This window comes from Vombatus ursinus, unplaced genomic scaffold (assembly GCF_900497805.2).
Source record: "Vombatus ursinus unplaced genomic scaffold, bare-nosed wombat genome assembly UNPS02014807.1, whole genome shotgun sequence".
Taxonomy (NCBI): Eukaryota; Metazoa; Chordata; class Mammalia; order Diprotodontia; family Vombatidae; genus Vombatus; species Vombatus ursinus.
Genome location: NW_020954585.1, coordinates 8,686,743 through 8,712,071, shown reverse-complemented (window position 1 = coordinate 8,712,071; position 25,329 = coordinate 8,686,743). Strand labels below are relative to the sequence as shown.

At 37.2% G+C, this 25,329-nt stretch overlaps 1 protein-coding gene across 5 annotated transcripts in view; it reads left to right on the top strand.

Annotated features, from left to right (window-relative positions):
• The first annotated feature begins 113 nt into the window (after positions 1–113).
• The window catches only part of LOC114052282 (acyl-coenzyme A synthetase ACSM3, mitochondrial-like), a 31,799-nt gene continuing 6,583 nt past the window's right edge, over positions 114–25,329 (top strand). Inside the window, exons 1-9 of one of the 5 annotated variants that reach the window (XM_027874823.1) lie at positions 114–196; positions 8,435–8,717; positions 13,178–13,388; positions 15,702–15,909; positions 22,257–22,400; positions 22,515–22,671; positions 23,387–23,466; positions 24,030–24,153; positions 24,942–25,022. In XM_027874823.1, coding sequence (XP_027730624.1) covers positions 8,532–8,717; positions 13,178–13,388; positions 15,702–15,909; positions 22,257–22,400; positions 22,515–22,671; positions 23,387–23,466; positions 24,030–24,153; positions 24,942–25,022 — 1,191 coding nt within the window. In that variant the 5' untranslated portion in view covers positions 114–196; positions 8,435–8,531. Of the gene's footprint in view, positions 197–2,359; positions 2,432–8,434; positions 8,718–13,177; positions 13,389–15,701; positions 15,910–22,256; positions 22,401–22,514; positions 22,672–23,386; positions 23,467–24,029; positions 24,154–24,941; positions 25,023–25,329 lie in introns of those variants that run through there. The other 4 variants (XM_027874825.1, XM_027874822.1, XM_027874826.1 and 1 more) reach the window with 4 other exon arrangements.

Sequence of the window (25,329 nt, the reverse complement as noted above, 5' to 3'; positions counted from 1 at the left end):
ACTTCCTTCCAATTCCCGTCCCCCTCCCCCCTCGTGGAGTGCGGGCGAAAGAACCCAGCCTGGTTGGCCAAGGAAGAATTTGGGGGCGGGGCTAGGTGTTCACAACAGGCAGAGTTCGGCTGTTTGATTGGATAGTGAGGTTCCTTACACTCTCCTCTGTACCTTTGGGATTTGTTCTTTGTCCTACCCTTTCCAGGTGTGACGGGGTGGGGTGGGGTGGGGTGGGGTGGGGGGGTAATGGGGAGTTGAGGGGGTGGGAGGGGTGAGGGGGTAGGGCGTGACCGGTGCTCGTGAAGCTGGACTTAGTGATCATTCCCTTACCAGGAAGAAGGTCGTTTTCGCTCACTGCTTGTGGTTAAACCGTCCCACTTCCTTCTCACCTCAGGGAAATGATGCTCAAGCCATCCCACTTCCCATTTCTTGCAGCTCCAGCGGGGAGACAACCCTGAGAAACAAAAGCCTTGGATTCCACTGCTGGCTCTGCCATGTGACTGGTTTTGTAACCTTTATGGTTGTGGAGCTGGAAGGGATCTGAGAGGTCCTTTGATCCAACCCCCTCTCATTTTCTGGACCAGAGAAGTTGACACTTGTGTGGTGGTTGGTAATGAACCGCCTAATGAACCTATTCCTTCCTGACTGAGGAATAGGTTATCAGGTCCCCTCGCCCCAAATTGTGGAGCGCAATTATGTACCTCAGGCAGCCCCACCAGCACAGGTCATACTTCGTTGTCCCCCTGCTCAAGAAACAGCAGTGGTTCCCTGTTTCCTCTAGAATAAAATATAAACTCCTCAGGAGTGGTTTGCCATTTCGTTCTCCAGCTCATTTTACAGATAAGGAAACTGAGGCAATCAGGATTAGGTGATTTGCCTAGGGTCACACAGCTAGTAAGTGTTTGAGACTGGATTTGAACTGTGGAAAATGAGTCTTCCTGATTCCAAGCCCAGTGCTTTCTCTACCATAGCTTCCCTCCTCAGGCATTTATTTAAAGCCCTTTAAATCTGGCTTCAGCCAGTTAGGCTGGTTATAAATTACTCTCCTTTGAATACTCAGTGCTACAGCAAACTGATCATTACATTTCACACCTTCATAGTTTTGCACACTGTTCTCCTCCAGTCCTGGAATGCTCTTTCATTATCTCTGCCTTGTGAACCCTGAGCTTCCTCCAAAGCTCAGCCTAAGTGCCATCTCCTTTTGGAGGTCTCACCTGACTTTTCCACATTAGTTGCTCCTGGCCTCTGAAATCACTTTGTATTTTTTTTTTCTTTTTGCTAGGCAGTTGGGGTTAAGTGACTTGCCCAGGGTCACACAGCTAGTAAGTATCAAGTGTTTGACCTGAGGCCACATTTGAACTCAGGTCCTCCTGACTTCAGAGCCAGTGCTCTATCCACTGGCTATCTACCTGCCCCTGTATTCATTTTTTTAATTTACTATTTGCACTCTTAACAGAATGTAAGCCCTTTGAAGGGTATGTCTTGCTTTTGTATAGTATTCCTTGTGGCTAGCACAGTGCCTGACATTTAATATACTTTTCATAAATGCTTGTGAATTGACTGATACTAAATCATATAAAATTGGGGTCAGAGACTTAGAGCTGGAAGGGTTCCTAGCAATCCTGTTATCTTCCTGGGTAGAAGGAATTCCCTGTGACAAAATCACAGATCTTTTACATATTTTTTGCTATGTAGAATCAGAGCATTGCGATGAAGGCTGAAAATGCATTGAGGTGCTTTCATTAATAGAATGGAAAACTGTCTGAATCATCCTTCCACCAAATATCTGTGTTTCCCATTACCTTCTCACATGGCCCCAAAACACTCAACATTCAACAAACATTTATTAAGCTCCTACTACATTCAAACTAACATTCTAGGCATTTCCAGAGATTGGGGAGAAGGGAGAGGCTGGACCTGCGACTTCATTGGTATAGCGGATTCCCACTGAGGAAATTCCCTCTACCAAGGCAGAGCATGAGTTTTAGGGGGTTGCTTGGAGAGCACTGAAAAGTTAAGTGACTTACCCAGGGGTACAGAACCTGCCTATATAAGAGCCAAGACTTGAACGTAGGTCTTCCAGACTTCAAGGCAGATGCTTTCTTTATTATTTCTGAGGGCAATACAAAGACTAAATAAAATAATTTCCCACCCATCTACTTCAAAGAAATTAATTTAGTTGGAAATAAAACATGTCCTCAGATAACTGTAATTTGTAGTGTAGTACTGTAACAAAGCAGGTGGAAAGTAGATGTGCTTGTTGTTGAATTAAATATTTCTTTACAGTTTAATAAAGTTGTGCTTTCTCAACACCTGTATGAGGGTGTTACATAAGAATTGCACAAGCCATTTAAATCTGCTGAAGTAAAGGTCATTTCCAACCGGAAGGATTGAGGAAGGTTTTCAGTAAGGAGGTGGCATATGAACAGAATCCTGAAAGGTGGGTAGTGTTTCAAAAGGCTTGTCTTTGGGGATATAGGAGCAGAGGCATTCTAAATGAATGGAATGTAAGCAAAGAGAAATAGTTATGGAAGACAGTGGTCTAGTTAACTAGATTGTTTAATTTGTAACTTATGTGTGTGTGTATGTCACTGTACTAATGATTTCTATGTACTGTCTTACATAAAAATAGAAATTTAAAAAGGATTAGATTCTAAAAAATAGTAATATTTGATCCTAGAATCATTAGGTGTTCTTAACTTGGGGTCTGTGATTTTTAAAAATATTTTAATAACTATCTCAGAATAATTGTTTTCCTCTGTAATCCTATGTATTTTATGCGTTTGAAAACATTAGCCTGAGAGGGATTCATAGTTTTCACCAGACCACTAAAGTGGTCTATGATACAAAAAAAGGTTAAGAATGACTTGAAGAGACATTTGGTGGGGTGGTGGTGATAGGAAAATCACTTTGTCAGCAGTTTGGACTGAGAAGAGGCTTTAGGCAAGATCAATTAAGAGGCCATTTCAGTAGACTAGGTAAAAGATGATGAGAATCTGAACTAGGCCATGTAAGCAGAGAGAAGAGGACAGATGTAAGAGTATTGTGGAGGTAGCAATGACAAGATTGGGCAACTGACTGAATGTATTATGAGTCCTGATTGAAATCAAGTTTTTGACCCTGGGTGACTGGAAGGATGATGGTGGCCTATGTAAAAATGGAGGAGTTCATGACAGGGATAGATTTTGGGGGAAAGATAATATAATGAGTTCAGCAGTACAGATTGAAACCCATCCTCTCCTGCCCACCCTGTGCAATTCACTTATCCCACCTAAAATTAAAAGGAAGGGGTGGCACTGTTACTCACTGACTACTGCCCTGGTGAGGGGTACCTACTTTAGCCAGGAAGTAATCTGGGTGACAGGATGTAGGTGTGCTTGGGAGGGGAGTGAATTGACTGTAGGTGTCCAAGTTAAGGTGGTCATCACCTAAAGAGTCTAGTAGAGCATGAGAGATGCTGGGAGCTTGCCCAGCCACAGGAGGCCAGCAGCAGGAGGGACTCAAGTGGGCAAGTGTCAGGCCATGATGGGTGAAGGGGTAATAGGGTTGTGTTAGAGATAAGCCCTGCAGTTGGCTATCGAGGAGATTGTGGGATGAGCAGTGATATACTGGTAAATGTTTAACAACCAGCTCTCTGGGGGGAAAAGAAGTTTATCTTATTAACATTTTTTAAAGTTCAGACAATCAACAAAAAAAAATAAATCAAGCAACTGATTGGACTTACCTGGAATACTCTCCCTTTTTACCTCCTGGATTTGTAGTATGAGGTATAAAATGCTGACACTGAACATTTAACAGTTATCTCACAAGTAGGTCCAAGCTGGCTCCAGAACAACCCTGAATGTGACCTCTCTTACCATCCAGTTGGGTTATCTTTACATGTCAAACCACAGCCCGCCACTTTGGAGACCACTGGACTATATTTCAGAGAAGAACGTACAGGATGGTAGGATAAGAGAAGATTGAACCTTAATTGTGGAAACCTTGGATTCCAAGCTAAGGAATTTGGGCTTTATTAAGAAGGCCATGAAAGGGTTTAATTGGTGGAATGTCATGATCAGATCCCTAAATAGATAAGATTAAGATGCACGTGATATATAAAATTGGATTGTCGGGGGAAGAAACTGTAAGCCATGTTACTAGTTTGGCGACTCTTGCAGTAGTACAGGCAAGAAGCCAGCACCTACATTAAGATAATGGCAATAAAAATGAAAAGGAGGAGATTAATGTAAGATATGTTGGCAAGGGTAGAATAAATAGGACTAAGCAACTGATTGGACTTGCCTCGAATATACTCCCTTCTTACCTTCCCCTAATAGAGCCTCATCTCTATCATCAAGATGAAGCTTAAGCACCATCTCTCCATGACATCTTTCCTGACTCCCTCCCAACTGCTAGTGCACTCCCCTCCCAAGTTAACTGGAGTTTAGCTACTCTGTGTGTTGTTTGTTTTTAACTTTATTTAGTATCCATTGTTTTTGTTGTTAGGTTGTTTCAGTCACATCCCCATATGGGGGATACTGGAGTGATTTGCCATTTCCTTCTCCAGTAGATTAAGGCAAACAGAGGTTAAATGGTTTGCCCAGGGTCATACAGTTAGTAAATCCAGCCTCAGGTCTTCCTGACTCCAGGCCCAGTGCTCTATCACCTGAGAGCCACCTGGCTGCCTTCAGTACAAAGATTCAGAGAGAGGAGTTGGAGTTGAGTATGACACCACAAAGGCTGGACCAATGTGTGTGTGAAGAGGAATAATGTGTAATAAGGCTGGAAGGGTGGCTTCAGACTAGGTTGTAAAGGGCATTAAATGGCAAACAGGGGAGTTAACAATTGATCCTAGAGGTAACGAATTACTATAATTTGTGAAGGAGGGTAGTGACATAGTTTGACCTATGCTTTAGAACAGAGGTTCCCACACTTATTTGGCCTACTGCCCCCTTTTCAACAACAACATGACATTTTTATAATATGCTCTTATCTTCAAGATGATCCCAAAGAAGAGAATTGATGGCAGCATTATCATGAACCTCCAATTAGTGGCACAGTAGATAGAGCTCCAGCCCTGAAATCCTGCCTCAGATACTTACTAGCTGTGTGACCTTGGGTGAGTCACTTTACCCTGTTTGCCTCAGTTTCCTCATCTGTAAAATGAGTTGGAGAAAGAAATGACAAACCACTCCAGTATTTTTGCCAAGAAAACCCCAAATGGGATCATGAAGAGTCAGACATGATTGAAATGACTGAATAACAACAACCAGTTATACAGTATTAATATGTCCAGGCAACCAGGTGGCATGGAACTGTGGCAAGTAAAATGAAACAAGGGGAAACTGAGGTATGTTTCTCCAAGCAGAATTGGTTTATTAACAATAATGCATGTAACTATTAACAAAGTGGGTCATTCTGGCCCTCTCATACGGTCAGCTACCTGAGGAGAAAGGAAGTAGGAAGGGAGGGGCTTAGATCTTATGAATGACTACATCTAGGGAAAGTGGACTGGCCTGGTGAGGCTGATCACACTGCTCTCTATCAATTAGGGAATATTCATTGTTTTATGGGCGTTGAAGACCTCTTGGCTAGAACATCTGAACCATCCACTTAGTGGTTCCCTTGGGGGAGATCAAACCACCCCCGATAGCTTGGAGGGACTCCAGCTTAAACTAGTTGATGTTTAATGAAAACAAACTGAAGTCCCAGGTTAAACTGGTTAGCAAACATGTCCCAAGGGCTAGTTGCAAGACTTATAGCAACGCTCCTTTTCACCCACATCTTTACACCAGTTCTGCCTGGGAAAGATTGTATTTTTGAGCAGGGTGAGTTCAGGCAGATGCTCACCACTATAAAAATCAATAAACATAAAATCAATTACATTGTAAAATCAACACAGTAAAAATATTAAGGTAATATTAATTTCTATGTTTTCATAAAACGAAGGACTTGAAATCATGAAAACCCAAGTTTGGATCCTGCCTCAGATACTCCCTAACTGAGTGATGCTGGGCAAGTCATTAACTTCTGTTTACCTCAGTTTCCTCATCCGTAAAATGGAGATTAATTATAGCATCTACCTCCTTTGTTGTTGTTATGATCAAATTAGTTAGCACATGGAAAGCCCTTTGCATACCTTAAAGTGCTACAAAAAAGCTAGCTGTTATTATTATTATTATTACCTTCATTTTACCTTGGGAGAACCTATGGCTCATTGATTTATTACACCACTCAGAAAATCAGTAAAGAAAACAAGATTAGAACTTTGGTTTTCTGTCACAAACTTTGTTTTTCCCACACAATTATAGGTCAGGGCTAGAAGGGACTTTAGAAACTGTCTGGTGCAAGATGAAGAAACTTGGTACTTGTACTGGTGGGAAAGTCTTAGAGGCAGGATTTGAATCCAGGTCCTCTGATTCCACAGTTGGTGCTATTTCCACTCTACCATACTGTTTCCACGATATCCAAACATTTATTATAGTAAGAAATCAAACAACTTGTTAATTAGCTAGACTTGTTATTATACAGCCAGTTGCATGGTTATTTTTAACATTGTGCAAATACCAGAGTCGATGTAGTACAGAGTGGTTATGTGAAATGTGTTGTTGTTTTTCAGCTGTTTCAGCCATGTCCAATTCTTCATGACCCCATTTGGGGTTTTCTTGGCAACGACACTGGAGTGGTTTGCCATTTCCTTCTCTGGGCCATTTTATAGATGAGGAAACTGAGGCAAACAGGGTTAAGTGACTTGCCAAGGGTCATACAGCTAGTAAGTGTCTGAGGCCAGATTTAAACTAGGTCTTCCTGACGCCAGGCCCAGTGCTCTATCCACTGTGATACTTAGTGGTCCGTGGTTGTATGAAAACTACTTTATAAATCTTAACATCCTATGTAAGCATGAACTGACATTGTTAATTAACACTTGTGTCACAGAGTTGTGAAGACCAAGTGAAACAGCATAGACCAAACACTTTGCAAACCTTAAAGCACTATATAAATGCTTGTGATAATATTTTTATGATTACTATTATTCATTAAAAGGCACTCAAAATTCTATTTTTTAGGGTCACATTTACAACTTAGGCAAAATAAGTTACAAATGATTTCTTTTTTTTCTTTTTAAATATTTTTTTCCAATTACCTATAAGAACAATTTTTAACATTCTTTTTTTAAAAAAAATTTGAGTCCTAAATTCTCCCCTTCCTCCCCTTGCCTCCTCCCTCCCTAAGACAGTAAGCAATATGATACAGGTTATACATGTGCAATCATGTAAAACATACTTCCATATTAGTCATGGTGTGAAAAAAAGAAACAAGCCAAAAGAAAAAAAAACACGAAAAAAATAAAGTAAAAATAGTATGCTTCGATCTGCATTCAGACTACATCAGTTCTTTCTATGGATATAGATAGCATTTTCCATTATAAGTACTTTCAAGTTGTCTTGGATCATCATAATGCTGAGATGAGCTAAGTCATTCATAGTTGATTGTCACACAGTGTTGGTGACACTGTGTGTACAATATTCTCCTGGTTCTACTCACTTCACTTTGCATCAGTTCATGTAAGTCTTCCCAGGTTTTTCTGAAATCCATCTGCTCATCATTTCTTATAGCACAATAGTATTCCATCACAATTATATACCACAACTTATTCATCCATCCCCCAATTGATTGACATCCACTCAATTTCCAATTCTTTGCTACCACAAAAAGAGCTGCTATAAATATTTTTGTACATGTAGGTCACTTTACCTTTTTTTTTTTTATGATTTCTTTGGTATATAGACCTAGTAGTGGTATTGCTGGGAAAAGGGTAGTGACAAATACTTTCTACTCTTCCCCCTGAATCATTAAGGACCTAATCCTCCTTTGGGGATTTTCCTATTAAGTTCTTAAGAGTTTTAAGAATAGTTTCACAGCTCTATCATTATTAACTCTCAGGTAAATTCAATCAAAGATGAACATGCCCAAGCCTGCCCTGGAAAGTAGTGTAGGTTACTAACCTGAATGTGAAAACCTTGAGATATATTCTTACTTTGTTGCTTATGAAACCATAAAATCTTTATAATCAATTGTAGCTACATATAAATACTTAATAACAATCATAATTACATGTTGGGCTGTTCTCAGATTCTTTATTTGTAGGTTATCTATCATTGAAAGTTTTTACAACATTGGTAAACGGTTTTTTAAATCCACATGGGAAAACTACCGTGATTACTTTATAGCTAGTCTCAGACCTTTCCTCATATTGAAAGTAAAAGCTATTGTAGAATGTTTTTGTTGTTAAGTCACTTCAGTGTGTCCAATTGACCCCATTTGGGTTTTCTTAGCAAAGACATTGGAATGGTTTGCCATTTCGTTCTCCAGCAATTCATCAGATCAGTAACAGCTATTTTGGGGGTCTCATTGTCCTCAGGCCAGCAGTGAATGTTGATTGCATTGTTTGTCTTTTCAGATAGATAGATTCAGATTCCTCATCAGAGACGTCCTAAATACGAAGTCGCTCAATTGGACTGATACCATCTCTTGTCTCCATTAACATTTTGCTCAGAATGCAGTGCTCCCAATTGCTGAAGATCCTCAAGGTGTCCGTGAGAGCATTCCACAAAGATTACAGAGTACCAGCCCCTCAGAACTTTTCAAACTATGAATCTGTTAAACGAGATTTCAAAATAGAGGTACCGGAGTATTTCAACTTTGCTAAAGATGTTTTGGATCATTGGGCCAAGATGGAGAAGGTATGGTACCCCTGGGATGGAGGGAAGGATGTGAATAATTATGGTAAAATGGTTCTTGTATGTCTTTCTTTGATATTGTTTTAGGTAAAAATAGATAGTGAGGCTAAGCAATTTGGATGCTAAGTATTAACAATCCAAACAAGTGTGTATTGAGTGTCTTTTGCACACAACTGGACTAAGTGTTATTGGGAAATATAAGGGAAGTATAAGGCATGCTTCATGCCTTCAATAGACTGATAATTCAGTTGAGAAGACAAGACTAAGGCATATGATAGACTATGAGAACAAGGGAAGACTTAGCAAAATATTAAAGAGTATGCTACAATGAGATCTCAGAGAAGGGAAATATCAAGAGTTTAGAGTGGTCCAGGAAGGCTTCCCAGAAAAGGTGGCACTAACACTTTGTCTTGTAGTTAGAAAACATCTGGGTATAAATACCACTTTAATTATATGGCTATATGCAAATCATCCAACCTCTCTAAGCCTCTCTTTATCTGTAAAATAAGGATAATAATAACAGAGTGCCCACCTCCCAGGATTAGTTTGATCGAGAGCACGTATATGAAGTGCTTTGCAAACTTTAAAAAGCAATATAAATATCAAATATTATTATTAGAAAAATTCCATTGCAAAATAGATAGAAAGCTTGCCTTAGAGTTAAGATGACCTAGGTTCAGATCCCCCTTCTGAAATATACTGATAATGTGTCCCTAGACATGTCATTTAACTTCTTAATGTTCTAGGCAATTCTCTAACACTATATATTACAGAACAGTTGCTTGTGAAATAATTAAATCATAGGTCTAGACTCCCCCCCCAAAAAAGATATAATCTACTGTATAGGAAATAATTCTGTGTAACAAATGCCAAAGCTGTACTTTATTGTATGTTCTTCGTCTTTCAAGCAAAGAACCGAACAGAGTTATTTCCATTCATTTTGTACAATTTTTATTGTTCAGTTATTTTTCAGTCATGTCCAACTCTTTGTGACCCCATTTAGGGTTTTCTTGGCAAAGATACTGGAGTGGGTTGCCATTTCCTTCTCCAGCTCATTTTACAGATGAGGAAATCAAGGCCAAGAGGGTGAAGTGACTAGCCCAGGGTCACATAGCTAATAAGTATCTGAGGCCAGATTTGAACTCAGGAAGATGAGTCTTCCTGACTCCAGGTCCAGCATCTCTATCCACTATGTCCATTTTAATCAGACAAAAATTCAAATGGATATTAAAATACCTTAACAAACCAGTAACAAGTAACAAAGACAAATGGCTATTGCAGCTCATACTGCATGTACACAGATAGAGGATTCCCTCTCCCCTTTGGTAACTTTTCCCTCAAAGGTGCAGAATAAAACAAAGTCTTGACAAATGTATTAGAGAAATGTTAGTCTCCTTAATTTTTAAAATCTATTACGAGTTGCACTAATATCTATGACTTTATTCAGTTACTGATTCAAATATAAAATTACACACTTGTAGGGGGAGGGGAAATAAGTGCTAACAAAGAGGAATATTATTTAAGTATACTGTTTTCATGGCCCTGAATATGGCCCATAGAAACATTCCTAGAATAATCGTACCATTCTATCAGAAAGGGCTTTAAGAAGTCTGGTTTTAAAAGGAGAAAAGAATTGTAATGGGTTTTTTCCCTCTTAAGTTCCATTGGATTAGAAACATTCTCTTTTAAACATGTACATCCCTGTGCCCAATTTATTATCTTCAAATTCAGTATATACCGAGCTTTACATAATTAGCTTTACAACATACATGCAGTATGTTATAGGTAGACAAAGGGAAAGAAGTTCATCAGGGAAATCTGATCAACTGAGTTCAGCAGAAATGCTTCACCTCAAGAGGAATAGGGCAAATACACTATGAGAAGACAATGGAGACTTCTCTAGTGCCAAGGGTGTAAGCTGCCTTGGCCACATGTGTTCCTTATGTGTGCCTCTCCCTTTGTGAACTTTATTTGTTCCTCATTCCACTAACTTTGGGTATAGTAGTATGAAAGTATGCCCCAGTTTTATTGGGGAGATGTTTTGCAGTTACAGTTAATGCCTTTGCTTTGACTAATTGTCTTTTGGCTGAATCAAAAGGTAAGCACAATGGTGGGGCCTCACCAGCTATAGTTTTAGGATAGCAGACCCAAAGAGTAACTTGAATCTGGCTAGTTGTCTCTCAGGGGACCCAACCTCTGAATGAGAGTTTGGCGAAGAGAGTATATTCTAGAGGGGCACTGAAAGTATTTCTGTAAACTCTAGCAATAGGTTTCCATTTTTCAAAATTTGAATATGATTTTTATGTTCCCTCAGTTTTGTTCAAGTGGGAGCCCATCTGCATAATGCCTTCCCATAGGGGATAAAAATTACAAACTATTTAACTTTCTTAGGCTTATTTTTGTTTTTGAAGGTGTGAGTAAAGCCTATTGTGCTTCTACATGCTACTTCTTGATCAGGAAGAAGTGGGATTTGAGGTAGATTTTGCTCTTTGTATTTTTAGGAAGAAGGAAGTGTGGTGGCTATAAAATAGATGCTTGCCCTAACCATCAAGAATGGTAGAAATGAAGGGATAGAGTCAGAAGTGGGAAAAACAAAGTTTGGGCTTTATGAGAAAGAAGAGAACAGGCAACAGGCAAGAAACATAGGAAATGGAAGATTCAACAGGCCAAGAGAGATGATTGTCATGGATATTGAACTCAAAGATGAAGATTTTCTCATAATTCAAAGAATATTCCAAATATGCAGTTTCTTGTTTGGACATTTTTTAAGTTAAGTTGAAATAGAATAGCCTTCAAATACATAATCATTTGGATGGAAGAAAATGAGATGAAATATTTATCACAATTGAGGGAAGATTAGTTTTTTTATACAGTTAACAGGAGGAATTTTGAAGGCAAGATAGATGTGCGTAACTGCATTAAAATGAAATTTTTCCATATAATAAAAACAATGTAATGGAAATCAAAAGAAAAAAAGATTGAGAAAAAGTGCTTATGGCAAATATGACAAATAAAAACTTGCCATCTGAAATATGAATAAATACTTAAAAGCCACAGGTCTAAGGATATGAACAGATCATTTTCTTTTTTTTGTTTGTTTTTTACACATAACTGCAAATCTATACTATGAACAGCTGATCTTTCTCATTAAGCATATAATCAATTTAACAGGTTAGTTTCAAAGCTGCCCTGCTTGTATGTGTTTCCTATTGACTTTCATTCTGTTCTCTTCTATGTATTTTTTAGAAGGCTCAAATGTCCATCTTTTTTTTTAACTTCTTTTTTCATTTTGGTAACCCCATAACTAACCCTCCTTTCTCTCCCAGTTCTCCCTGCCTCCCCTTAATTGAAGGAAATGGAAATAAGATCCTTGTATCAGAAATGTAGTCAGTCAAAACAAATTCTAATGTTGACCATGTTCAAAAATGTATGTCTTATTCTGTACCTTGAGTTCATCATCTCTGTCAGAAGGTCAGTAGCATGATTCATCGCTGGTCTTTTGTAATTACATTGCAATGATTTCAAAGTTTGATTGCATCATTTTCAAAAGAGGAAACAAAAACTGTAAATAATTGCTTGAAAAAATGTTTGCCTTCACTAATAATCAAAGAGACAAAAATTAAAACAACTTTAATATATTACTTCCCACCCATCAAATTGGCAAATCATCAAGAGCAATGAAACCAGTGTTGGAAGGGCGCAGTGGCCAGAGCACTGGCCTGAAGTCAGGAGGATTTGATTGAGACACTTCCTAGCTGTGTGACCCTCGGCAAGTCACTTAACTCCAATTGCCTCAAGAAGAAAAGAAAAGAAAAGAAACCCAGTGTTGGTGAGGTTGTGGAGGAATAAGTACATTGATTCATTGTTGGTAGAATTTTAAACTTGTAGAAATTTTTGGAAGGACAATCTGTCAGTGCACAATAAAAGTTAATAAAAATGGTCATACCTTTTGACCAAATGATTCCATCATTGGGAACATACACTATCAGTATTATTAACCCCCCCCCCCCCACAATGGCCATCTGTTCAAAGATTCTCATAGCTGAATTATATAAAATTGCCCTGGCTCCCACCTCCCCCATCCTAGAGGTAATAATAGGATTTATATATTTGATTACTATATTGCAATTAAGATGAATAAGTATGAGAAATAGAGATAAATCTAGGAAGACCTTTTTGAAATAATGCATAGTCAAAAAAGCAGACCTATAATGGAGTACACATTAACTATGAGTCATATGAACATAAGTGAATGAGATTGAATGAAGAGAGTCTTGATGGGGACTTGAAGGGGCTGAAAAAGTCTTAAGATACTTTTGTACATTGAAATGAATTTTAGTGAAACAAGTCAGCAAACAAATTTAATTTTTCTACTGATGTTTAATGTTAAATTTTGAACAAAACATTTAATTTAAAATATATAAAATATAAAATATGTATATATGATCTTTCATGTCTACCAGATTGGAAAGAGACCATCCAACCCAGCCTTCTGGTGGGTAAATGATAATGTAGAGGAAGTGAGATGGAACTTTCAGGAGCTGGGATCTTTGTCTAAAAAATTGGCCAATGTCCTTACCAAATCCTGTGGTCTGGAAAAGGGAGACAGGGTAATGGTAATTTTACCTGCAATTCCAGAATGGTGGCTAACAAATGTGGCATGTCTACGAACAGGTTGGTAATACATTCATTTAGTCCCTAATTTTTATGATTCATAAATTCTAAATTAATGTTATTTGATTTTTAATAAATCACACATCAATCAAGAGATATGTATAAGGTACATACTGTATTAAGGGCAACAATTGTTATTCAGTCATTTTTTTCAGTCATGTTTGACTCTTTATGACCTCATTTGGGATTTTCTTGGCAAAGATACAGGAGTGATTTGCCATTTCCCTCTCCAGCTCATTTTATAGATGAAGAAACTGAGGCAAACAGGGTGAAGTGACTTACCTAGGGTCACACAGCTTGTAAGTATCTGAGGTCAGATTTGAACTCAGGAAGATGAGTCTTCCTGACTCCGGGTCTGGCACTCTATCCACTGTACCACCTACCTCCCCTAAGAGCAACAATGCAAAAATACAATCTCTGCCCTCACCCGTAGGAGGTTATAAACTTATTGGAAAGATGCTACTAAAGAAATATATGAAGTTTAACATTTTAAACTTATTGCAACCTTGACCTACTGTCTATAAATAGGGAATAACTACTACCAAATTAATATTTACATTTCTGTTGTCAGTTGTAACCTTTTGCTTATTTGACTGAAATCTCTGATTTAATATAATTGCTACCTTTCAATAATATGTAATATGCTCAAATTTTATATACATATATACAAATCATATATACATATACATGTGTGCACATATGCATACACACGTGTATCTCATATTTGAATATTAATTCTGAAGGTCCAGGGTCATCTTAAGCTAACAGAGTTGTCCTTCACAATGGAAACACTGATGAGGAAAGAAGACTGGGCTAGCTTTGTGACTTTGAGCCTTAGTTTCCCTGTGTGTTCAATGAAAGAATGAGGCCAAACTAGTTTTAATTTAATTTTTAATCAGCTCTAATGTTCTATTAATTAATTTCCTGGTAGCTATTCCCTATACACAGGTATTGGCCAAGATCATCTTTAGGGGTAACATGAAATATCTATGGGGACTTGTGCTTTTTATATAACATATATTTGGAAAGTCTTCATTAAAGACTCTTAAAATGGTTGGAAATACATATATTAAATGAGAGAAGGTCATGATCAAGTGTTGACCCACAGAGAGATCTGTCTATTAGTATTTGAACTTATAAAGCTCCTCGTTGTTTATAGGTCAAATTCCATTACAATTGGTCCCTTGTTTTAAGTAACATTTACCAGTTTTTAAAAACTTTTTGTTTCAAGTTCATTCAGTAAGTAATTACTGAGCACCAATGCCCAAAGGCATCTCACAATCTGTTAGAGCAGAAAAATAGAGGCTGGGCCTTTTGACTAACTGTATAGTGCTTTTAGCCCTAGATCACAGGTCTTTGTCAAGGAGTTTCATAGAATGTCACACCTAGGATGAGGTTTAAATAGCCTTTTGTGTGCCATGGACCCCTTTGGCTTTCTGATGAAGCCAATGGACCTCTTCTCAGAAGAAAGTTTTAAAACAATTAAAAGAAATGCTAAATTTCAGCTTGAGGTTAATGAGAATAGATGTGATTTTTTTTCCCCATTCAAGTTTATGGACCCCCAGAAGTCTATCCATGGGTCTCTTAAGAGTTTTTGGCCCCCCAGGTTAAGATTCCTGATTTAGGCTAACCCCCTTATTTACAAATGAGAAAACCAAGTGAAGTGATTTGACTCAGGTCACTCAGCTGAGTTGTATGCCAGAGATAGGCAGAGATAACCTAAATCCCTTGATCTGCAGTATACTCTTTTCTGTATACCACCCTATTTCCAGTCCCTTGACTAATCCTTCATGGCCATTCACTAACTCATTGGAAGTAACATGTAATCCTAAAACTTTTTGGCTACAGGAAAAAAAATCTACCAATGACAAAACAGGTAAGGATCTATTTTATGTTGTCTCAATCATTCAGTTTTTATATTAAATAATTCACATTTAATAAGATATTTGTAGTAATTATAATCTGGTGAGACCTGAACTTTATAATCAAAAATCCCTTTAATCCCCTAATACAAGCAGTAGTCTACAAATAGAGGTTCCTTTCTCACCTTTCTCTGGACCTCAGTTTCATTTGTAAAATGAAGATCTAGATAATCAATAGGTCCCTTTCACCTCTTAAATCCTGTGATCATATGATGACAAAAGGGTCTAAGTGTTTGGAATCTCATGTTATGCAACAGCAGAATAGTTCAAGTAAGTCTTGTTCCCAGAACTTGATAAAAACAACCAATCCTAGTTGAGAAAGGGGGTATGTAATCTATAGTATCCTTACATATATGAAAAGGTAAAAGTTAAACATTTCCCTTTTCCTTAGGCACTGTCTTAATTCCTGGAACCACCCAGCTGACTGAAAATGATCTGCTGTATAGGCTACAAACTTCCATGGCAAAGTGCATTATTACCAATGATACTTTTGCTACGACAGTGGATTCCGTTGCCCAAAAGTGTACAATTCTGATGTCCAAGTTAATTGTTTCTGAGAAGCCTAAAGAAGGGTGGATAAACCTCAAAGAATTGATGAAGTGAGTATCCATAGCTTTTACAAAACTAACTATTGCACAACTTAAGCAAAATCCCCACCAAAATTAATCAAGATCCAAAGGGAAGACAGCTATCACAGCAGGTAGCAAGAGAGCCATCTGGTGGTGAGAGCATGGAAATGCTAAATCATAATTTAGAATGGAGGACACCATTCAAAGAGAGGCCAGTTACTTTTCTGGTTGACCCAGTTGTCAGAGCAGAGGTTCTTAACTTTTTTTTTGTATCATGGACCCCTTTGGCAGTTTGGTGAAACTTGCAGACTTTTCTCAGAAGAATGTTTTTAAGTGCATGAAATAAAATACCCAGTACCCCAACTCTAACCCTCATTCTGTCTGTCTCTCATTTTGTCTCTAACCCCAGCCCTAAATCTGAGATCCCTTCTAGCTCTGGATCTAAGATACTATGATGGTTTTAATTGTTGCAGGTAGTTTCTATGCTGATTCTCTTGGATTTTCTAAATAAACCTGATTTAGGCTAACCAAATTAGAAAAATTATTTTCTAAATAAATATCATGAAAAATAAATAATATTCTCTGTCTCTCTTTTTTGCCAGCCTCTATGCCTTTAAGTTCTTTCTCTCCTTGCTATAGTCAGCCCTTCTAGAATTATGTCAAATAATAGTGAGGAAAGGAGAATTACTCGTTTTACTCCTGTATGTAATAGGCAAATTTCTAGTGTTTTCTCATTGCAAATGATGCTTTTTTGGTTCTAAGATAGTTTTTATTTTTATTTAAAATGCCCTTGTTATGCCCATGCTTTTTAGGGTTTTTAAATGCATGAGTGTTGTACTTTATCAGAAGCTATTTCTGAATCTATTGACACAATCATGACTTTTGAGGGTCTTTTATTTTTTAATATGATTAGTTATGATGATGGTTTTCCTAATTGTGACTCATCCTTACATCCTTGATATAAATGCAACTTGTTTATAAGGAATAATTTTTTGTATATATTTTTGTAGCCTTTTGCTAGTCTTTTAAAAAATTATATTAATATTCATTAGTGATATTGGCCTTTAGTTCTCTTTTTAAAAATTTATTCCTCCCTGGTTTAAGTATTAGGTCATAACACTTGTCTTTCAAAAGTTTAATAGTGTGTTTTTGAGAATAATTTGCATAGCATAGGAACTATTTGCTTTTTAAGTTTTGGTGTGTTGTCTTATTATATTTCTCTTACATGTTTATACATTTTCTATTATTTTTTTTCTTTGACCAACTCATAATTGTATCCATTTAGGTCTCTCTGTTTTCTTTGTATACTCTGTGTGACATTTTTATTACTTTATGATCTGTGAATGAAATGTTTAGTATTTCTGCTTTTTCATACTTATGTGTAATTTCTCTTTGCCCTCGTACGTGGCTTATTTTTGTAAAATGGAGCTGACAAATATGTATATTCCTTAATGTTCCATTCAGAAGATGCTTTCAAGTCTTTTAGATCTAACTTCTTCAATAGTTTATTTAGTTCTATACTTTCCTTTTTATCCATGATTATCTAGTTCTGAGAAATAATAAAGTCTCCTACAATTATTGTCTTATTATATGTCTTTTTGCGTATCAGTTAACTTATGCATTTAGATGCTATTCCACTTAGTGCATACAGCTAGGTCTTGATTAGTGTGAATAATGAATCCTGTGAAGTAGTCACATTATTCAAATTTGCACTGCATATTTCCATTGGGCTGGAATTAATTACCATATTTTACATAATTCTAATTTCAAAAAGTATGCATTTGAATAAATGCAACCACTTCACATGATTAATTATTCACACTAATCTGGACTCAGCAGTATGTTTAGTATTGATATTGTTTCATTGTTTATTATACCTTTGAGCATAATATAATTTCTTATTTGCCTCTCTTAAGGTAAATTTTTATTTTTGCTTCTCCTAATAGCATGAGTGCAACTTCTGCTTTTTTGGAATCACCTGCTGTGTAGTAAATTTTATTTCAGTCTTATTTTCATCCTGTATGTATATATTTATTTTTCATACATATTTCTTGTATGCAGCAAATTTGGAGGGCTTATTTTCTTTCTTATTTATCCTGCCAATCCCTTTTATTTATTTGGATTAAGCTATTCATATTTAAGGTTATGACAGACTTGTGTTTTCCTCCATTTATTTCTTTTGAATCGATTTTATCTCACTTCTCTTTTAAATCAATGCCTTGCCCCTGTGGTTAGTTTTGCTTACATTATTTTGATGCTAATCTATTCCCATAGGTTCATTCTCTATCCCCAAACTTCCATGTACCTTTTTGTCCCAAGTTCATTGAAATTACTTAAATTATTAATTTCTCCTTCTTTTATTTATGTTCCTCACCTCTTTTGACCTTTCTCTTTTTTTTTCTTTTTTTTGGTGAGGCAGTCAGAGTTAAGTGACTTGCCCAAGGTCACACAGCTAGTAAGCATCAAGTGTCTAAGGTTGAACTTGAACTCAGGTCCTCCTGACTCCAAGGCCAGAGCTTTATCCACTGCGCCACCTAGTTGTCCCTTCTCTTTTCCCTTTCAGCTACACATGGTTTTCAAAATCTTTTCTACCCTAACCGCTTAGTTTAAGTTGGGTTTTTTGTGTCCCTTTTATTTTTTCTTCTCATTTCTATTCCTTTCTAGTATATTCTGAATTTATTATCCAAATCAAAGGCTACACCCTCATTTGTTCCTTTTTAATTCTGCATTCCCCTTGAGAATGTAGTTTTTTGGAGTACCGATTCTAAACACTTCTGCCCTATTTCTGTTTTTGCATTTGTAGATCTTAATCCCTCCTCCTTTTTTTTCCTGCTGTGCCTCACTCTTAGAAGTATCACTCCCATGAAGACAGCAGCACCAAGTGGAATAGTGTCATGTAGTGGGAGTCACTCTGTGTCCTGAGTTGTGAGGTTAGCTCCTACCCCATCCTCATTATCATTTAGTATTGCTAAGGCCAGGCTATCTGTCTTTGATTCTGTCACCACCACCATCCCCTCCTACCTGTACCCTGTATACTGGCTGCCAGAGGGGACTTATAGGCCACCTACCTCTCTGGGGGTAGGGTGCGGTCCCACAGCATACAACCCTTTCTGGGAGCCCGTGACTTTCCAGTGTGTAAATTCCCTTCAGATGAAACCCATTCTAAGATTGTTATCTTTTATCATAGAAATATACCTCTCCTTTTAGGAATGTTTCCTTCCCCTTCTGTAGCAAGACTTCCCTTATCCTAGTCCCTCCTTTTCTTGCTTTTATCCTGTTTTTCCACAGTGCCTGCTCTCACTGAGAGATTAAAAGAATGACTACCCCTTCTCTATTCACCTTTAGACTGGGGAGAAGTGCATCATTAGCCCTCCTCTGTTTTTCATCTCCCTTCTCTCCATTATGTAGTTTTCCCCTGTCATAATTTCCATAAAGATAGGAATTCACATAGGGGATAATGAGATTTGGTCCACAGAATAATAATTCAGCCCTTCCTTTTCTCCTGAAGCCTTAAACTCCCCTTGAATCTGTAGTTCTTCAGAACCTTCTCGACCCCTGATTATCCATCTTTATTTTTTATATAGTCAGTTCATTTTTTCATCTTTTCTTTAAACAGTAATCTATAAATAAGAGATAATTAATTTCATTACTTAGTCTTTTCTGGATAATTTGTTTACATTTCCTCCATTTCTCTTGTTTGCATGATTGTTTTTTTAAATATTCTGCTCACCTCTATTTTTTTGTTTTCAGAAATGCTATTTTTTTGTTGAAAGTCCACTTTTTTTCATTTATAATGAAGTTTATCGTGGTTTTTTTTTTTAATTAGCAATCCTTCATTAAGGTCTTTCTCCTGATTGCTTTATTGTTAAAATTATGAAATTTAACCACTACATGCCTTAGAATTTTAAGCGTGGGTTTTTTTTCTTTGACAGTAATCTATGGATTCAGTCTATCAGTACTTTGTTATCTCTATTCAGAAGTTCTAGACAGTTTACTTACATTATTTCTGCAATATGGTATTCAGCTTTAAGAGTCACGATTTCTTCTGAGACCTGTAATCCTTATCTCTGCACATTCTATTTAAAAAGTCAATAAATATGGCTTTTATAGGATTCATTTGTTCTTTTAAAGTCATTGTCTTTTGCTTTTGTTTTGAAAATTATGTTCTACTTCTTTATTTTTGTTTCAAAATTTTCATTCTCTTTTTCAGATCTTCTACTTCTTTGGAAAGATTATCCATTATGGCTTTTAATTTTTTTTTCTTCCTTGGTGGTTGTGTTTTTGAATTCTGTGTTGTAAGAACTGATTTCTGACCTGATTTAAATCTTAATATCTTGGGGGTTTTTTAAAGTGTTATTTCCCTATTGAACCATTCTGGAGTTTCTTACTGTTGTCTGTGATCCCTGGAGAATCCATAGCACTTGTTTTCTTCATTGGAGAATTTTGTTTCATTTTCCTTTATAGTATAATATTTATGATGCTTTGATGTCTTTTAGTTTTTATTCATTCTTTCTTTCATCTCATAAGAGCTGTATTTTCTGCTTGTGAGCTAGCTTTTTACTCAGGCTTTCTCCATGGAAGTTTTTGGTCTTTTAGACTCTTTGTTCCCAGTCACTCTTCAGGACTTCCCAATTCCTCTCCCCCTCCACTAGGCACTCTTAGCCTCCTTGTAAAGGGACTTGGGGGCCCAGCCTAGGGAATTCTTAAGGGAATGGGAATACCTATCCCAGATGGCTTTCCCCATTTTCTCAGGTACAGAAGCTCTTTTCCACCTTCACCTCCTTTGCAATGGGCTTTGTGCAGCTTTGTTTACAAACTGTTTGTTCTTCTGACCTTTATATGGTTGAGCAGAGTGGATGTTTGATAACTTTTGTCAAGTGAGAGAGAGTTCAGACTAAGTCTCTAACCTTGGAGGATCTGGTAAGGCATGCCCACATTTGAACCTTGAAATGTGTGCCTGTGTGATTGTATGTGCTGCCTGTGCCTAATCCAGGGGTTTTTAAATTTGTGGTGTGTCCTAGATCCCTTTGGCAGTCTGGTGAAGCCTATGACCCCTTCTCAAAATGTTTTTTAAATGCATAAGATTACATCATATTACACAGGAAATCAATTATATTGAAGTATAGTTATCATTTTTAAAAACAAGTTCATGAGCCCCAAGTTAAAAACTCCTGGCTGTAGTCTGTGGAAGGGATTGGGTGATAGGGATATGATTGGGACAATCAAGTAGTTAAGCTATAGCATGCTATTTGATGAGGTTTCTACCTTGTAAGTTATTTTCATCTTCTATTTTGTAAATTCAACTTTAATTACTCTATGGCACATAATTCCATGTGTGTGTAAGTTTTGGGTTTGGATTACTTGGCAGAAAATTATACTACCATTTTGCTAGTCTCATGCTTCTAACATACTTTTTTTTCCCCATCATCCCTTATACGCACCTTCACATAAAAGTTATTGAGCATCAACATACATGCTGAATTGCTTTAGAGGATCTTAATTTTTAGAATTTTCTACCTGTAGCCAGATGTGATAGCACATGCCTATAATCCCTGCTCCTGGAGAGTTGGAGGCTGATAGGTCAGTTGAGCTTGGGAGTTCTGAGTTGTATTAAGCTAAGCTGATTGAGTGTCTTCACTAAGTTCAGCACCAATATGGTTGAGCCCTCAAGACCTGAGTATCACCTAGCTGCCTAAAAGGGGAAGGACCAGACCAGGTCAAAACTGCACTGGTAAGTAGTGAGGTCAGGCCTATGAGTAGCCCCTGCACTTCCAGCCTGGGCAAGATAGACCAAGTCTCAAAATAATAACAATAATGATAATAATACTATAATAACTTCTCTATCTTTATAGCCTTTCAAAGACTTTTAGCATACTAGGACTTACAGGAACTTACATTCTACTAGTATAGCTTTCAAGAATCCAGGCACACCTCCATGTTATGATGTCTTATTAAAGTGTGATTTTTGTGGAGGTCTGTACTACAAAGCATCATATTCTAGGCCCTCAGTGGGGGTCAGGGGATAAGTAATTTATCATAGGGACAGATAGTGGTTAGAATATATCAAAAAAGCCTGTAGGCTCAAGAAGGAAAAAAAGGACAGAACTTTTAAGGCTTTATTTAATCTCATTTAATTAATGTAATTAATTGAATTTGTATTTGATTTTTATTTAATTAATATTTAAGGCTTCAAGAACATGCAAAAACATTCCCTTTGTATGATGCAAAGCTACGGCATTCAGCTCTTGAGATACCAGTCCAATTCAGTTAGATGAGAAAAGATACTTTAACAATAATGGGGTGGAGGAGGGTTTCACGATTAAATGAAAAGATTTCCCAAACTGAATCTACAGACTCTTTTTGGCTATCCTTTTCAGACATGCAAGTGATGACCACAGCTGTGTGAAGACCAGACACGATGAAACAATGACCATCTATTTTACTAGTGGGACCACTGGCTTTCCTAAAATGACAGAACACACACACAGCAGTTATGGTTTAGGATTATCGATGAATGGAAGGTACTTCATTCTTCTATGTATTGGAGCATTGTCTAAATAACAAAAGTGTTGGAACCATTTTGCTCATCTTCCCACCTGTCCCTCACAGTACAACTTCTTTTTTTATTTTCTCAGGTACTGGCTGGATTTGACCCCTTCCGATATAATGTGGAATATGGCAGACACAGGCTGGGCAAAATCAGCTTGGAGTGGTGTTTTTTCTCCATGGAGCTTAGGAGCTTGTGTGTTTGTAAGCTATATGCCACGTTTTGAGCCAGCCTCCATCTTAAAAGTAAGGCTAACAAAAAGAAAGACCCGGGGAATGCTAGGGCTGAAAGGGACCCAAGAGATCAACATGCCGGGCCTTGTTCTATCAGAGCCTGCATTTCAGATCTAGGAAGTAAAATGCTCTCAAGGGTGTTCAGAGTTCTGGGGGAATTTCTCTCTTGCTGTTGGTATTTGTATAACACATTTCATCTCTTAAATAAGCTTACAATCAGAGATCATTTAGGGATCATCAAATCCAAACCCCTCATTTTATAGATGAAGAAACAAAAGCCCATGTGCCTTGTCTAAGGTTATCTAACTTTTTTTGGGGGGTGGGGATGCAGCTGGCATTGAAGCTTAGATCTTCTGAAAGAACTGAATTAAAATCTGGCCTCAGATACTTAATATCTGTGTGACCACAGGCAAGTCACTTACCTCTTTCTGCCTTGGTTTTCTCAGCTGTAAAATGGAAATAATAGTAGTACCTATCTCACAGGGTAGTTGTGAAAATCAAATAAATAATATTTGTCAGATGCTTAGCATAGTACCAAGCACATAGTATTTACTTAATAGATGCTTATTCCCTTTCCTTCTGATTCCCTGGATTCCTCTTTCCATTATATCAGGCCAGGATCTGCCATTAAACATGCTTTTGAGCTGCCCTGTGCCATGCACAAAACAACTACTTAAATGTTTACAGAAGTTGAAGTTACATGGTTCTTCCTAATTCTGTATTCTAGACCCTATCCAGATTTCCCATTACGGTCTTCTGTTCACCTCCAACTGCCTATCGGATGCTTATGCTAAATTGGGAGTCCAGGTAAGTGGTGATGAAATACCTAACAAGGATTACACCATCAAATGGGTTGATAAATAGGCCCCTTTTTCTCCTAAAAGTAACATAGCAGTGACCACACTGCATTCTGTACAACTCACACTATAACCCCTAGCATAGAATATATAAGAAGGGTCTTAGCACTGATAATGCCTGCCAAATAGAAGACACTAGCCTACTTGGTTCAGAGAAACTAATGATCCCAATCACATAGACAAGAATGCTGGTGTATATAGTAGGTACCTAATACGTGTTGAATGCTTGGATTTATTTTACTATAGATTTTACTGGACAGAGTGATTTGGTAAATGTTTTGTACTGAATTTACACCACCATTTCTTTTTCTTTTATGTCATGCCATTTCTTTGCTACTAATTGTGACTTATTATTTACTTCAAAACCCTAAAAATACTCAATTTGGCACTCGGGGTATATTTTAAAGTTATTGTTTGAGGGAGGGAGATGATATACCTTGTTTTGAAAGTGCATAAGAAACAATCCTAATTCTTTTTTTTTCCCCTCCACTCATACATTTTCTTTCGATGAAGATATAAGTTCAAAAGTCTGAAGCATTGTGTGAGTGCTGGAGAGCCAATGAACCCTGAAGTGTCTGAGCAGTGGAAAAACAGGACGGGGCTGGACATCTATGAGGGATATGGACAGACAGAAACGGTACACATATTTACATGTGGTGTGGTTGCACAACAATTTATTAAATTTTTTTTTGTTATACAGTACAAGTTCAGGAAAGATACAGAGTTTAATAATAATAATAAATAATGGCTAACATTTATTAAGTGCCTACTATATGCCCGGCACTGTACTAAGCACATTATAGTCCTCACAATAACTCGGGGAGGTAGATACTATTATTATCCTCATTTTACAGATTAGGAAACTGAAGTTCAATGACTTGCCCAAAACATAGCTGGTAAGGTTGGATTTGAACGTGGGTCTCCACTGAGCCACCTAGCTAACCAAGACCCTTGCCTTATGGAACTTGGACTCTACTAGACTATAAGCTCACAAGGCAAAAATAATGAGATCTAAATTATCTATGAAATCTTTTGAAGGATGAGAAAAAAAAAACTGCTCCACAAACTAAGGAAACCTAGCTTTAATAAGGCACTATAAACATCCAAAAAAAAAAAAAGCCTAAGGAAAAGCATTATGTAGCCAGAAATGTTTTTGAATGAAAATATATCTATTTTTTAAAAATGTGAGAAACTTGTTTTTTTTTAATTTGCTTTAGAAATAACTCCCCAAGTATAAACCAGACAACAGTATGCAGTTCATACTTCTAGAAGCCTCACATAATGATGGAATGATGTATTTTTTTAAAGGGAGGTAGAGAGGGAGTATCATGACATGAAAAGATTAAGCACTAATTAACATTGTAAAGATAATTTTTTAATCAAATATATGGGTTTGTCCTATTTTTTCCTTTCTTTAAAATATAGGTGCTAATCTGTGGAACTTTCAAAGGAATGAAGATTAAAAATGGTTCAATGGGAAAGCCTTCTCCAGCTTTTGATGTTAAGGTTGACACATCCTTTACTGGAAGAATATATATAATAAAGCAGCAGGGAAATTGAATTTAACCCTTCTTTTATAATTATTCTTATTACTAAGTGTCACAGTCTCTATAATATGGTGATTAAGGTGGGTGATCAAAACAGATTATTTTATTTTTGGCCAAAAAAGGAGGTACAACAAATAGTAATAACTGGTTTTATGAGGCTTACAAACTAGTTTTGAAGAATGAGTAGACTAGTGGAAGGGAGGAGAGGAGAAAGGGTATCAGTGAACTGAATCTACAAAGGCATGGGGGTAAGAAGGTGTAATATA